This window comes from Rhagoletis zephyria, unplaced genomic scaffold, assembly GCF_001687245.7.
Source record: "Rhagoletis zephyria isolate East Lansing unplaced genomic scaffold, Rhagoletis_zephyria_1.1 Rzeph_scaffold_00096, whole genome shotgun sequence".
Lineage (NCBI taxonomy): Eukaryota > Metazoa > Arthropoda > Insecta > Diptera > Tephritidae > Rhagoletis > Rhagoletis zephyria.
The window spans coordinates 110,639-126,436 of NW_016157180.1; the positions used below are offsets into that span (position 1 = coordinate 110,639).

General features: G+C 32.8%; 1 protein-coding gene across 6 annotated transcripts in view; it reads right to left on the reverse strand.

Moving 5' to 3' along the window:
- The window catches only part of brp (ELKS/RAB6-interacting/CAST family member bruchpilot), a 150,408-nt gene that overhangs the window by 93,053 nt on the left and 41,557 nt on the right, over nucleotides 1-15,798 (reverse strand). For all 6 annotated transcript variants that reach the window (XM_017632181.1, XM_017632173.1, XM_017632189.1 and 3 more), the window contains 4 exons: nucleotides 14,001-14,171; nucleotides 10,914-11,170; nucleotides 10,413-10,659; nucleotides 7,840-7,895 (listed from right to left, as the gene is read on the reverse strand). In XM_017632181.1, the coding sequence (XP_017487670.1) occupies nucleotides 7,840-7,895; nucleotides 10,413-10,659; nucleotides 10,914-11,170; nucleotides 14,001-14,171 (731 nt within the window). The remainder of the gene's footprint in view (nucleotides 1-7,839; nucleotides 7,896-10,412; nucleotides 10,660-10,913; nucleotides 11,171-14,000; nucleotides 14,172-15,798) is intronic.

Genomic DNA, 15,798 nt, shown 5'->3' on the forward strand with positions numbered 1-15,798 from the left:
TTCGGTCGCTCGTATAATGCAATTATGGGCAAGAGCGTTTCATTTGCTTTTATGCCACCACTTCAAGCTGCTGCTTTTATAACCAGTGGCCATAAATCCCCTAACTCCATAAAACCATAGTTCTATTCTATTACCACGTAATTATTAGTGACCTAATTATTTCACGGTTTTCCACATTTTGTTTTTGCTTTTGTTGTTTTTGGCTATCACAATTCCTGCCACACACACAGCGTGGTGTACTTCACTCAGCAGCAAACACGTTCTTCGCTGACGGCTATCGCGCATGAAAAGCTGAGGAATATGAGTAAATATGTAAGTAAGTGTGCGCTGGCTTGTCATTCCATTTGTGTCGAGCATAACGCTGTGCTTTCGTCTTCAACTCATCTGTGGATATTGTTGTGCAGTATGGTGACCATCCGAAACAGTCCTATTTTTTCGTCAATTGTCCTGGTAATTTATTTATTTTATACGGGACACCAAAGTATTTCTTTTTCTTTTAATGTTCCGTATTTTTCCCCGTCTTCTGTGTTCGGTACTCCGCCGCCTTAACAGCTCCTGAAACTTACATACATGCCTATACAGCAGAAACCGTAATTGTTTTGCTTTAAAAAAAAAACCAATAAATAATCGTTATTTTTTCATCGATATATCTTTCATAAAAAATTAAGAATTAAAACTAAAAGTTTATGTTTGATTTTTTTCCTATCAAAAAGACAAGTAATTCATGGACTTTTTTGCCAATCATTAATAAGAGTGATAATTTGGCTTTTATTCTTTCGCTCAAAAATAACACCTAAATTATCACTTAAGTCATTGTTTTATTGCATCGCTTATTTGCTTATCATTGCAAAATCGACCAATATTGTTTAAACGCAGCCTAAAAAGTTTCTAATTTAAAAAATTAAAAGCAGCTGAAATATCAATTAAATTTTAACATTTACTTCATGAAAAAAAGGCGAACTTAAATTTTTTTTTTGCGGATCAGAAAAATAAACGTAAAATTTTAACTTTTATTTCTGATCGAAAAAATCAAAAGTCAAATTTTAATTGTTATTTTACAAAAGTTAAATTTAATTGTTATTTTTACAGAGAAATATTGGTAAGTCTCTTTTCAGACACGTCAAGTCTTTAATGGCAATTTTGTTCGTATTCTCTTTTGTGTGTTTCTATTTGCTTCCACATGCGTCAACTTTTATTCAATTCAAGTCCTCGATTCTTTAAACAATAAACAACGAAAAGAACAAAAGCGGCTAAAAAACTTGAAACGACTTGATGGTATGAAGGGTTCTGTACACCTCCTTCGCCTACGACCGTGCAGATTTCAAAGCAAGGCTTGACGTTTCTGAAAGCTGACTGAAAAAGGCTTTAAACGTTCCCGAACTGGGCCAGAAATATGCCATAAATGATCCCGGTAAAAGTCTTGAACAAGTCCCGTACTAGCGCCGAAAAACTAGTACCGAATTGATCCGGAAAATTCCCAAACTACCTAATGTATATCAACGAGTAGTTTTGCTAGAGAAGCTCAACAGATTTGGTTTTTGTTTGTGATGGTTTACACAAATTTTTCTTATCCGGGTTTGTTTAAACATAAAAAAAAACACAAGCTAAAATAATTTCGTTGTTATTAAAATATCTCCTCATTAGACTTCTTTTTCTAGACTCCAGCAACGATCGAACTCGCATCATCGATGTGCAAAGTCAGAAGCGCTAATCACTGACATGCTTAGACTTTGTTAGAAAGCTCAATAGCAATATTAAAATAAAGTGTTAATAAGTCACAATAACATTGATAAATAGCAAAATTATTTTTTTGTCCCATATTCGGTTTTAAGATCCATTAGCTTTAGTGGAAAAAATTAACGAACTTAATTTTTGCCCCATATTCGGCTGCCATAAGCATGGTCACCGTATTGCACGGAATTGTTGTCACGCAAAGTGTATTTGCTTTGTTGCCCGCAGCGTCCGTGAACTGTGCAGCTTGGTTGCGTTCTAAAGCGGTTATTCACTTATGTTATGTAGTTATAAATTGTATGCAGAAGAAGTGCTCACAATCCTTTACATATATTTATAACGAATGTTTGTATTTTCATATACATACATGTTCATGTTCCTCGCTACCCTCATTATTTGCTTATTTTGTCCCATTGCCCTCGATTACACTGCCAAATGCTTGTTCAAACAAAAACAGTTCTGCTCTCAGCGCAATATTTATGAAATCAATCCATTTGCACTTAAAGTTATTTCCGCCATTTTATGTACTATATATATGTATTTTTTCTTCGACCTGTTTCGTTAGTGCTGATGCACTCTTGGCATTCACTTCGGTTGTCATGTCCTTAATAGCTGCTTGCCATTCGATAGCTGCTTATGCATATACAGCGTGATATCAAAATACATACTAGCAGGAAGTTTGAGACAGTAAGTTAGCGGCAGCAATTAAGTGGCCAGCATGCGCTTGAAGTTGCTGGAGAGATATGCGCTAAGTGTCACTGCATTATTGCACTGGAAATTACGCGGGCATACTTGTCTGTAAGTACGTATGCAAGTGAACTGCACTGGCCTTGAAGGACTTCAATTTTTGTTATAAGGAACCCAAAGAGTTTAAAATTATTTCTTAGTTTTGACAGATTCTTCCGACAAGGTCAGAGGATAGATATTTAGATATGGAGATGCATAGATAAATAGACTATGCGACCACACTCCAAATATGTCCTTTTGGCGGGGTCACAAAAGCGCCAAATATCGTTGGACCAAATTTCTAGCTTGTGGAAATCACTTTTTAGCCTCTTTAGGCTGTCCACTTAATTAAGCTCTTAATTTGGCAAAGACTCTTGGTGTTTCGCCAATGCAGTCCCCTTAGTTTGTTATTTTCTTTTCTGGGGCCTACGCCGTCTGACATCCATTTGTTTCGGTTTCTGTAAAACCCTCTCGATATTCAAAAATTAGCCAACTGAAGAACCGCTGAAAGTCGCCAGACCAAGTTTTTCGCCAACAAACCTTAGAAGTTCTACACCGATGAAATTATGAAGCTTAATATGTATTTGATTATAATTAATTTTCAAAAAAAATTACCCAAAAGTCCGCAGGTTTATTATTTCCTTAAATCCATATGTAAACTTTGATAAAAATTTTATATACTTTATTTTGTAGTATAGGGAATTTAAATCCATTTGAAATCATTACTCAGTGTGCTTGAATATTTATCACAATTAGACAGATGAAAGAAACAAACAAATGCTGAAGGGGAATATGCATAATAAGTGAGATTAAATGAAGAAAGGAATACTAAAAAATGAAGATGCCATAAAAATCAAAAGAAAATTAAAATAGAAAACTTTTGCGACGCTGCATTGCATCCGAAAGTGCAGAAAAAGTTGTAAAAATCTACAACATTAACAACACAAACAACGCAACTATACAGTCTACAGAAGGAGAAACGATGTAATAAACGAAATAACAACAACAATAATCGCTATGTGCTGAAGAGCATAAAAAACAACAAAGCATTTGTAATAAATATAATGATAGCTTTTTAAGAATACGATGAGAGCGAGGAAGAAGAATATTAACTAGAAGGAAAAGTATGCAAAAAATAAATACGCTTTAAGATTATGTATATGGGTCAATCCATGCCAAATGGACCGACATTATTTTTTGTTTTTTTGCTGAAGTTTGGGCATATAACGAAGTTCTTCCAAAGGAAAAAAATTTATAATATTTCTTAGAAAGTTCAAAATTTCAAAACTTCCGGATTTTGCAGGTTTATTTTTTGAACATCTCAAAAAGTATTATAGTTACATATGGTTTTCGTTCATGTTTTAAGGTTGATATTTAGGGCTTTAAAAATATATATATATATATACATATACATGTATATTAAAATAAAAAAAATCGAAAAATTAAAAATTTTGCTCTTCAAAATTTAATAGATTTTTTAGTAATTTTCTTATTTGGTTGTTTTAACCAATCTTAAAAAACCCTTAATTACCAAAAAGATGTTTTTTAAGATATGAATTTTTGAACTTTAAAACAAAAATTTCTTTTTGCAAACTCTGGATTAAAAATAAATATCTATTTATTTTAAAATCAGTTCGTCAAAAATTAATGTTTGTAAGTTCAAAAATCTACACTAGACGCCTTGTTCTAATAAAATATTCACTATAACTTTCATGAAATGTTTTTTGCTTTAATTACTTATGCAAATATCGTTCATTCTACTATATAAACCATATAAATCAAAGTTTCACACTTTATATAAAGTTCAAAAAAATTCAAAAAGTGTTCATCAAAATTTAAAACTTTTTATTCAGAATTTCTAGAAAATTTTCGAGTATGCAGTTTTTAGCCCATTCAATTTTCGGTTTAAATAACTAAAAACTTCCGTTAATTTTTGAGAATTTTTGCACTTTTTGCACTTGAAATAAAAAGCGGAAGATAGTTAGCAACAACAATTTCAAAAAATCACCGCCATGTTTCTTAAATTCCACTTGTTACATAAAAAAACGTAGAAGCAGTATCCAAAAAAAATTTCTTTAGATTTAAATTGAATGGGCTACAAAACTGCATAAGCGGAAATTTGAAAAAAAAAGTTGAAAATTTCTTGAATTTTTGTGAACTTTATATAAAGTGTGAAACTTTGATTTATATAGTTTATATCATAGACTGAACTAAGTATTCACAAATAATTAATGCACAACATTTTTCATGAATATAATTGTTAATATTATATTAGAACAAGGTGTACACTTTCATTTGTCGCCTTGTATATATTTTTAAAAATTAGCTTCTTGAAAATTTCAAGATCTTTTAAGATAAAAAAATATCCAACAATTCTTATAAGTTTTCGTTTTTAAATTTTTTTGTTAACTTCAAGATTATGAAATTTTTATTTATCGATTTTTTTGTATATCTTTTATTATACTTCTAAATATCAGCTTTAAACCGAGACCAGAACCATTTTTGTAACTATAAAATTTTTGAGATTTTCAAAAAATAAACATGCAAAATACCGGAAATTGTGAAATTTTGAATTTTGCGTAATTAAAAAAAAAGTTTAATTTAGTTTCTATGGCAGAACTTCGTTATATGATCAAAGAAAAGTTCTGACCAAAATTCATCCAAAACAAAAATGGTCGGTTCCAAGCATTGGTCGATTTGTCATGGAATGACCCGTATACATATACATACATACATATGTAAATGCATGAACATAAGTAGCAATAGCAGACTAAGTATAGTAGTTTGCGAAAACATATTACGGTAATTTTTTCTTCATTTGAGTTATACTAGTCGCTGATCCTTATATGTACAGTGGCGGGGAAACATGGATAAAGAAATCTTTGGAATCTATCAAATTGAATTTTGTTGTTATGCAGATGCACTCGAAACTTAAGAAACTTGTCGACGAAGAAACACGAAACAAAAAACTACTATGTACGAATACTTGTAGTGAAATGCTTAAAAGGACAGGAAGGGAAGTACAGTACTATCAGAGAATGTAACAAAAAATGGAAAAAAGTAATCATGTACTACTATTATTGCCAGCAATAACCCGTACAGAAAAGGCACAAATATGAAATGGAAAATGGGCAAAATAATGTATTGAAAATATGCATTTATGGCTTTGTGTTTTTGTTTATATATATATGTGTGTGTGTGTGTGTGTGTGTACATATTTAAATGTAGGCAAACGAACAACAAGGATATACAAGAAAGTGATATACTAAATAAGAAAAATTTCGTTAGTTGGGGTGTATTTATGTATATGGGTGTGTGCGTTGTGTGTTTCAGTGTTTAACGGTAAATGTGTATCTACTATCATAAAAGTGGAACAGTTCACTGCGCATTGTAACTGTCCCATGTCAATATCACAAGGCGGGAGAGATATGTATATATGTACTCTGATATTCACTATGAACCTACTTAGTTATGTAGTTGTTCGTATTTGGGCACGGGGGTTTTAGAGAAATTAAAATTTTTCTGCTGACACACAAAAGTACAAAATACATACAGTAATATACATACATACATATATGTATGTGGGTAACTAAGTTAAGGGATCTCTAACTACAATTTGTATTTGTTTGCGCTGATTTTTTACTGCTGCCGATTTTTGATACACCTTGCGTGGTGTAAGGCAGCGGGGCGGGGTGCGCGGTGCACAGTGTAACATTTATGGAGGAACGCTACACACAAGTAATTAATTACACACATAGATATGTATGTAAGGATATTTGCGAGTAGGTATGTACTACAATAGGTAAATGGAATATGCTTGTATACTAAAAATAATGATAAGTTTGTAGGTACCAAAAACGCTGTCAAATGATTTTTCAATGTTGTTTACTTATTGTTTTTGTTTTTTTTTTTCTTATTTTGGCTCTAAATATAGTTTCAAATGCAAGTTAAAGCAACAACAATTCCTAAAATAACAACAACCAAAACAAAAAACGTATGTAAAACTAATGATTGCGTTGATGTAATGAGCAAATTTCTAGGCGTGTTTATGTGTAAATGTATGTTGTGATAGTTAAAAATTTATTTTAAAAAAAAATTGGCATGTTTGTGTATGCGTGGAATTTATGCTCCGCTGATAAATTTTTATTTTCTTTTTTTCAAAATATTTATTTTCAAATGATAATTTACAAATATTTTGTTAATTTTTTTTGTAATTAGATACCTAATTTTTTCTTTATTTTTTGTCAATTTAATAAAAAAAAATGTATTTCAAACTTTCATATTTTTTAAATTTTTTTTTAATTATTTATTATCTGCATCTAGATGCTGCATCAAAAAGGAAAGTTAAAAAAATATCGTATACGTTATTTTGGCGGTTAGGGCTTGATTTTTTCAAACTGTTTTCTAATTTATTTCAATTAAACAAATGTGTATTTCAAATTTTTTTTTTTTTAATTTTTTATTTCTTATTAAAAAAAAAGTATATAAATATTCAATATGTTTTTAAGCAGTGTTATTCAAAGCCAATGCGCTGCTGTTTGTGAATTTTATGATTAATGCTGAGTGGTAAAAAAAAAATATTTCATTTAATTTTTTGTGAAAACCTACGATGATTTTTTTAATGAAAATTTATAGCATGAAATATGTATGTAGTTGTTGTTATACTAAATAACAGAGCATCAGCATATCATGTAAATACTTTTAAGAGCATTTTTTATTGGAAAAGTAAAGTAGAAATTCATAGCAAGTTTCTAAAATGCTAACAATGAATAAGTAACAAGTAAGAAGAAACTTTAGTTTCATACGCTTTCAAAAAAATCAAAAGTAAAAACATAGATAAAAACATATATTGTGTATATGTGTGTGTGAGTTTGCTGAAACTTTTAAAGCCAAGTTAAACATTATAACAGGCTGTGTGAAAATTACGAAAGATGCTCAATTACAAAAAAAAAAATTGAAACAAATTATTTCTGTAGAACTTTTGGAAGACACAACCAAAGTTTTTGTTTCCCTTTTTGGTTAAGAGGAAGTAGTTCTTTTGAAATTCTAGTAGCTTTACAAATTTGCTGCTACTCTTTATTGGCTTACCCTTAGTAGGGCTTTCATGTGGACTTTGCAAATCAAACGCAGTTTTGAGACCACTTTTGTTTTTTTTTTTCCTAAACTTTTGAATCAGGTGTGGTTTGCTTCTCAGCATGAATTATTTGTTGCTTGCAAAGATTTAGCTGTTTGTATGGGATTGGTTATGATTTTATTTTATTTTCATTCAGTTATTGCAAATCTAAGTTTTTCAGATTTTTGATTTATCTAATTTTTTCCTAACTTTTGACTGTATTTTTTTTTTCTTTTGATAACTTTATAAGCAACTTAAACAGTAATTACCTGTTTTTGGGCCATTGCTTGCATTTGCTGGAACATTTGTCGCTCCTCTTCTTTACCTGTAAGTTGAATGAGAAATTCAAGAGATTCAAATGTAGTGAGCAAAGAAAATTATATTCCTAATGCAATGATTCCTTGACCTTATTTAATTATAAAAGCGCACGTAGTATTTTGGCCCTAAGAATATGTATATGTAATACAATTCTGACCTCTAAAAAAAATTGGAAAATCAAGTTTTATAAATAGCAAAAAAGTCTACAAAATTTATTAATACAAGACAAAAATTCGGAACAGAAGAAAATGTATACGAAAACAAATTTAGTTAGTTTTACTAAAACCCAAAAGTCAGTCCAGATTCTCCAGATGTCGCTTCACGGGCACTCTCAATTAAGGAAAAGCAGAATATATAGTAGCAGAGCTTAAAGCCAATTCGCACCACAACTTTCAGGTTGAAGGGTCTGGGAAAAATTGTAAAAGAGCGAGTAAGGTCAAAGTAAGGCTTTGTAAGACAAAGTGTGGTCTCTTCGATAATATTGAGAACGCTTTAACAAAAAAGAGTAGATGAAACCATCATGTATGCATTGTCTGCTACCTAGAAGACTACTGATCCCAGGAAGTTCATTAAAACAACATCTGCGGGGTTCATTCTAGTTTTGTTTCGCAAGTTGACTCACTTTAAATGTATGTAAATGAAACGTCTAATCACATGCAGCCTTTTATGCTAGCGACAGGAGAGTCCCTTGGGACTGTGCAGGACAACCTCAATATTGACTATGCAGAAGACAAATTTGTAAATCCAAACATACTACAGCCTAGAGTGCATGGGTTTACCTATCTTTCCACGCGAACACGCGATGTCTACAAGTATTGCTGAAGAGGCAGCTGGCGTAGAAGGTTCATGTCTGGCTGAAAGTAAATGAAGCACTCAATAATGTTTTCGTTTGTAAAAATACTTAAAGATTTACCGCTCGTATAGTTGGCATAGAGTTTAGCCGAGCTTCCTTACAGTCTTTGGGTTTTTTGGTATCACTCGAATGGGATTTTTAGCAACCCTGAATTGCATGTCTTTTTTTATGAGAATATTTGTATGACACGGTTGAAGAATGCCTTCGACGCATGGCCGCCGCAGTCAAATGTCTGAAGCAGCCCAAAAGTGTTCACTAGGGTAGTCCAAAAATATGTTGAGCTGGAATTTTAATGCTCTCACCCCCTAGGATTGTTCTATACAAAAATATATACCACTAATTTTTATTTTGAAATCAAAAAATATTTAGAGGTCGCTCAAAGCACTCAAAGTTCGCCATTCAAGAATTCTATACCATTTCTACGAAAAGTGGATGTTTCCTATATAAAATAAATGGAAAACTTTGAGCGCTTTGAGCAACCTCTAAATATTTTTTGAATTAAAAAAAAAATTGGGGGTCTATTTGTTCGGTATAGAACAATCCTAGGGGGGGAGAGCATAAAAATTCCGTCTTTACTTTTTCACGTTAATTTTTGGCCCCCTAGTGCTCATTCAATAGCGGTATCTTCAAAGCAGTAGAAAACTATCATAAACTGAGAGCGTAGAAGCTACCATCACTGGCTCGGTTGGTCATGGTACACTTTATATGGTACCAATATTTGGCTAGTCTTCCGGGGTATACCCATATTGGAACTTTCTTTTAGTTTCTTTTTTATTTCTAAACAGATTTTTAAAATTCATGAAAGCAGAAAAGGTTAAGGCTGGTTATGCGTATTTGCGTTTCTAGGTGGGTATTTAAGTTTAATTTCCTTGTGATTTCTTGGAATTATTAATTTCAGCTTTGTTTTGTGGACGGATCTTATATGCGGCATACAATAATATCAAAAGGTGAAGATATTTTTCATTGACAATAATACATTTTTCGCGTTAAGTATCAGTAAATGAAGGTCCATTACTGTAATGATTATTTCCTGTTGCGATAGCTTTGAGTTCGGCTGATAACCGGTAGAGCCGGTATTTCAAATGGGTATACCTTCTCTACTACCATCTCAGTAAAGTAGGTATAGTAACTGGACTTAAAGAAACATATATAGAAATACTAAAAGAAATAAAGATCGTCAGAAGACCTCCTTTTTCAGTCTAATTGCGGCAAAGAATATACTACCTTTAGATATTTACTACAAAAACTTTAATAACCAGAATTTCACATTATTCTTATATGTAGAAATGACCAGCTTATGAAATGAATAGCCCAANATTTTTTTAAATCTAACTTCATAAAGTTCTTTAAAAATATTTTGTAAATGAGGCCATAAGAGCTTAGGGGGAGAGTTACAACACAAAAATACATTTAAGGCGCAGCGAAGCACGCCGGGTAATTGCTAGTAATATATAATTAAAAGGTTCAAAAAGTTGTAATAAGAGAAACTAGGTTTTATCACGAAGAAATAAACTAACAAACCTCATCAAATTTATGCTAAAATAGGCTCCTTAATCTGCATTAACTCTGATCCGTTTCAGCATTTTTATGTCAACTTCTTAGAGGTATTCACATACATATACGAACAGTTTATTTGCTAAAAAAGTGTAAAAAATTTTCATCTCCACTTACCCATTCCTTTAGTTTGCAACATTTCCAACAATTTCTTAATACTTTCATCGCGCGCGATGAGCGTTTGCTTTTGTGTTTCTACGCGACACTCAAGATCTTTAATTGTTTCACGCAATATGCTAATTTCGCGCTGTAAATGATCATTTTCCGCATATAATGCTTCCATTTGTTGTTGCATTTCAATATTCGGCTGACGCATGCGCATACGTAACTCTTCCTCCAATTGGCGCACTAACATTGCTTGTTTCTAAAAGTATGAAAGCAATGAGGAAAAGTGAGAAAATATACATTAGCAGAAGTGAAGCACCAGTTGTTTGGTAAAGCAATATATTGAGGTCAAATACAGTTACTGGTTAGAAGAGATATTGGACTTAATTAGTTATTACGAAATATGCAGTTTTAATAAATAAAAAATGGATTAAATGAAAAGTTTCCTAGTTTCCAAAATAAATACCATTGTAGTACGAACTACGTATGTATGTAGATTTGTCGTTTACTTACTTGATTCTCTGTGCTCAGCAATTTTAGCTGATCATTGATTAAACTAAATTTGGCGCTCTCCTCTTTCCTAAGCGCACGCTCTTTCTTCAACTCCGGCGACCAAAATGTTTTTATGCTGTGCATTGAACTGCCCAATTTTTGATTTGTCAGCTCCAATTCACGTTTAAGTTGACCCAATTCACGTTGCAAATCGGTATTCTGATGTTGCAAATCGCCCAAATACGCTCGATCCGATGATGGTAAGCCCGTTTGATAGCCTGAAAAGTTGGCAGAAAAGTGTTTATATCAACATCTGGAATATTTGTTGTAAACAAAAAATTATGCCACAATCAGCGTAGGTTTAAGCTATGTCCGTGTAACCTTAAAAGTTAGTCTGATTCTATTCACTGAGGATTGGAGAACTGACGAGTTATCCTGTAGAAAATGGACCACTCCACTTCTACACCGATGGTTCACAACTAGAGAGCAGGAGATGGTTGAATACTTACGTACAGGAGAAATCATATACAACAATATCTTTATCAATTCAGACACTCAGGCGGGTCTCAGACGGCTTGACTCGGTTACATGCAACGCAAAAACCATAATGAACTACCGCAGATTTCTAAACGAGAGAATTAAGCAATCTGCTTATCAGTTGGTATGGGTCCGAATTATCGGTATATACCAGCAAACGAGAAGGCAGACGCACTTGCAAAAGAGGACACATACGTTTTACTTTCGCAGCATTGAAAGGTTACATGCATGCCTCTCGCTATCAGCGAGCTCATTTCAAGACACGGCCGAAAGGTCCTCTCATGCTGGACAGAGGGGACTTAGCGACACCCACGGTTTGCTAAGAGGCCATGTTGCCACTTAAGGCACGCGGAGAGGTTACTGGTTCCCCATAAGGACTTCTACATAATGTGTACCAACTAAAAATAGACACAAACGTTGAGGCACCCCTTTGTGCGAATGTCTCGCACTATGCAGAAGAAGTCTAAAGCTCTCAGGTTCAGAATTTTTCTAGGATCTAACCTACATAACCAAAGTAGAAATACGGAAACTTTTGAGTTTCGCAGATGGTTTGAATGAGAGCGCTCTAGCGCTAGTGAGGTGACTGGCAACGTTTAACAAATAATGTTGAGTTACCCAATGGGCTAAGGGCATACTAAACGACGAGCTAGCTCGGGAAGCTTGCTAATAAGTACCCAAACCGTCCCTTGGTTCATTAGTTACATCAGTCGAATCGCATATGTATCAACAAATCGATATATACACAGAATGTGAACAGATGGCGGAGCTCTTCTAGTTGCAGACAATCTAAGGTTACCTTACATAATATTTACAAATAATCTTCAGAATTTGTCTTTTTGGAATCTCTCAACTTGCCCTTTAGCCCAACGGGCAAACTGTGGCTGAATGGTTTGCTTCCTACAGAAAAGAGAACGGTTGATGTTTTGAGATATTTTCAGTTGCTCGTTTGTAGTAGTTTTTTTAGATGGAAGCTTAAAGCGAGTAGGGGTCCTTGCATCTCTACTGTTCTATAGAAGTGTATAGGCAGAAGCTTTGATAATTTCAAGTTCTTGAAATTTGACGGTGTTTCTGACTTTCATGGTAAATTTTTCTAAAAATGTCTTTCAAATGTACCCAGGTTTCTCTATATTGAGAGTCAGGCTGCGATTAGGGCACTCCTGTCGCACATCACATCATCATAGAAGGAAACTATGCCGATAGACGAAGTACCGATTTCCCTCGTGTCCATGATCTGAACTTTGCGCCGTTGTAGAGCAAACCGCAAGCCTGCACGGTGTCTAGGATTATGTGCAGATCGTATGAAATAAAGTTAACGAAATTTCTCCTTTCCTCCAGGAGGGAGGATGACAGGCCACTGGTGGGTGTTAATGGGACATTTTTTGCTGGCATCGTTCGCCTTTAAATTAGCTCTGTTCTGCTCTTTGTTGCCTGCATATAAGCCTACTGGGGGGCAGGCTTTCTGCCTAATCTAGAATCCGGTGTACTGAGTTTGCTAATAGTGTCAGTGAACAGTTGCGTAATCTGGTAACTCTGTGGACCTTATTGGTCTCTGCGAAGCCACGCAGTCTACCTAACCTAACTTTAAGCCAAGTATTTTATTTTATCTACTTAGTTCATTCTCGAAATCTGGAAATATAAAAATCAACTCGTTTTTGTTAAATAAGATACCTACACTATCCACCGTCAAGATTGTAACTTGAGGGTAACTAAAAACGCAAAAGGGTATTTAAAATGTTTACTACTGGAATATTGCGTTCGGTATGATATGAGGATTGCGCTCATCGATGATTTGGCGGAAACCTGTTGAGAAGATCTAAGTACACAAATCGCCCGGGATAACAAGCTGTACACTTGCGTTCATAGGAGCAATCAGACACCAATTAACGGCATCTGATGGCGACTCAGTCTTGTCAGATATACTGCGGCGAATATATAAATAGGGACGCTATATTTTAACAAGTTTTGGATATTTTTCTTTTGTTCATTTAATGTTTGTTATTATTTTATCTAATTATAGTCATATAAATCCATATTTCAAACCTTATACAAAAATTAGGAAAATTTTGAAAAAATTTTGTTAGCCTTAGCTTGAAAAGGCTACAAAATACCGTTGATTTTTGGAAATTTTATATGTTGTTCTTTGTATGAAAACGACGTCTTTAACAAAAAAAATTTACCAAAAATCAAAGGTTAGCTACTTACTTAAAATTTTGTCAAATTTTCCGAATTTGTGTACAAAGTTGAAATTCGGACTTACACGTTTTTTATTACATAATAAGCTGTACTTTCATGAAAGAATAATAAACAAAAAAAAAATAACCAACAATTGTTAAAATGCTGCGCCCTTGCTTATATTTTCGCCACTGTATGTATTTTTGTTCTGCACTTGCTTGAATATTTCTTGTTGAATTTGGTAACTTCTTTGGTGTTTTTGTAACAAATAAAAAAATCATTGTTGTAACACTGGCTAGAAGTAGAACTCGGTTTTTGCTAAACACTACTTTGGCGAACTTTTTGTTAATGCTGTACTTTTTATATTTCCAGAAGCAATGTGTGTTTTATTGGACTTACCTATAGGATTTGGACTTTGTCGCGCCGAGCGTCCATACAACTCGTCCTCCAGATACAATCCCCTCTCAAGCGATCTATCACGTGAGCGATCGCGTGGCTCACGTATGGGTATAAATTCACGATCATGTGGATCAACCAAGCCACCGCGATCCAGCGACTGATAACGTGTTCCTATGTGAATGAAAATCGTGAATGAGCTTTCGTTGATGAACATGTAAGTATGACACATTTCAAGCTAGAAATATATTATATTATATTTATATTAATTATATGGAAAACTAACTGATGGGCACTTCTATCCATCAGTTAACTAAATTCTGTCAGTTAACCCTATAGCCTATTTCCGCCACCAAGCTTAGCTGCTGTTGAAATCTTTGCTAGGTTCTAAAAATGCTAAGGTCTAACTCAAATACAGGGTGAACTGAGAGCTCCCTCTTCCCAATTTTCTGTGGATGCGCCTAAAATTAGCTTATAAAATCATATTTAGCTATACAGCTCTATTCCTATGCAAATGAAAAGAATGTATCGCATGACTTTTGCCTTAACTTCTTCTCCTTCTTAATTGGTAGCACCACCAATTGAAAACTTAACCAATTGTCTTTCTCCTTTGCGAACCAGTTACCAGTTTCTTACACCAGGAGTGGCTATGTAGGTCCTTCTGCCTAAAACTATTACGCAAAAACGTGATTTCAAGTGCTCTAAAGATGACAACTGTCAGTAATATTGTTGTGACCTTTTGAGGACATGACAAAGATTCTGCGTCATAGTTTTAGGCGCTGTAGTTAGGACAATAGTCATGCGAATAGTTTAATCACTGCCCGAAAATTCTAACGAACATTTGCTTTTTTACCGGCATACTTGAGCTAGTTCTATTCTGAAATAAAGATGAAGTGCTCTTACACAAAAACAGTAGAGTGAAATTTTATATGAAAATTTTGTTTATTCTGACACGAAAGTTTTAGAAAATGAAACTCTTTTGTCAACAGGGGAATTTTTTTAAATTATTTATTTTGTATTTTTTAACTGCATTTTCCTTAAATTTGTAGATTTTATTGTTTTAAATGAAATATAATTTTTTACTTTCATACAATTTTTAGAAATTTATTAGGTTTTTTATTTCTTTTTGTAATTTTTAGATTTTGTTCTTTTAAACAGAAAAATAATTTTATATAATAATACTAAATTTACAGGAACTTATTTTATTATCTTCTGATTTTATTTTTTTCTTTTTAAATCTATTTTTTTCTAGACTTTTTTGGTTTAAAAAGAAACATTTTTAAATTTAATTTAATTTCTTTTTTATTTTGTTTCTTTTTCTAATTGCATTTTCTCTTTTTTAACTAAATTTTCCAGGCCCTTTAAGATACTATTGTATTAAAAAGAAAAAAAAAGTTATTTAATTTATTTTATTTATTTCTTTGTTCAATTTAATTTTTTTAATTCTTGGATTTTAGTTTTTTTTTTTCAAAACAAAACAGAATATATTTTTTTAATTCCATTTAATTTTTAGAAACTAACTATTAATTTTTTTTAATTCAACTTTTTTCAATTAAATTTTCTTAAAATTTTAGTTTTTATTGTTTAAAAAAACATATTTTTTAAAATTAATTTTTAGAAAAATTATGCCTAAAAGACTAATGGCCTTATTCATAAAAAATAAAGTAGGTTTAAAGAGCTTTATAAACTGTCGTTTTCATATATTTTTCAATTCATAAAACTTTTTTAAAGCTACTTTAGTTTTTATGAATAAAGGGCTAAGAGAATAAAGTTAAGACCTCCACGTTGGCAGATCTTTTAG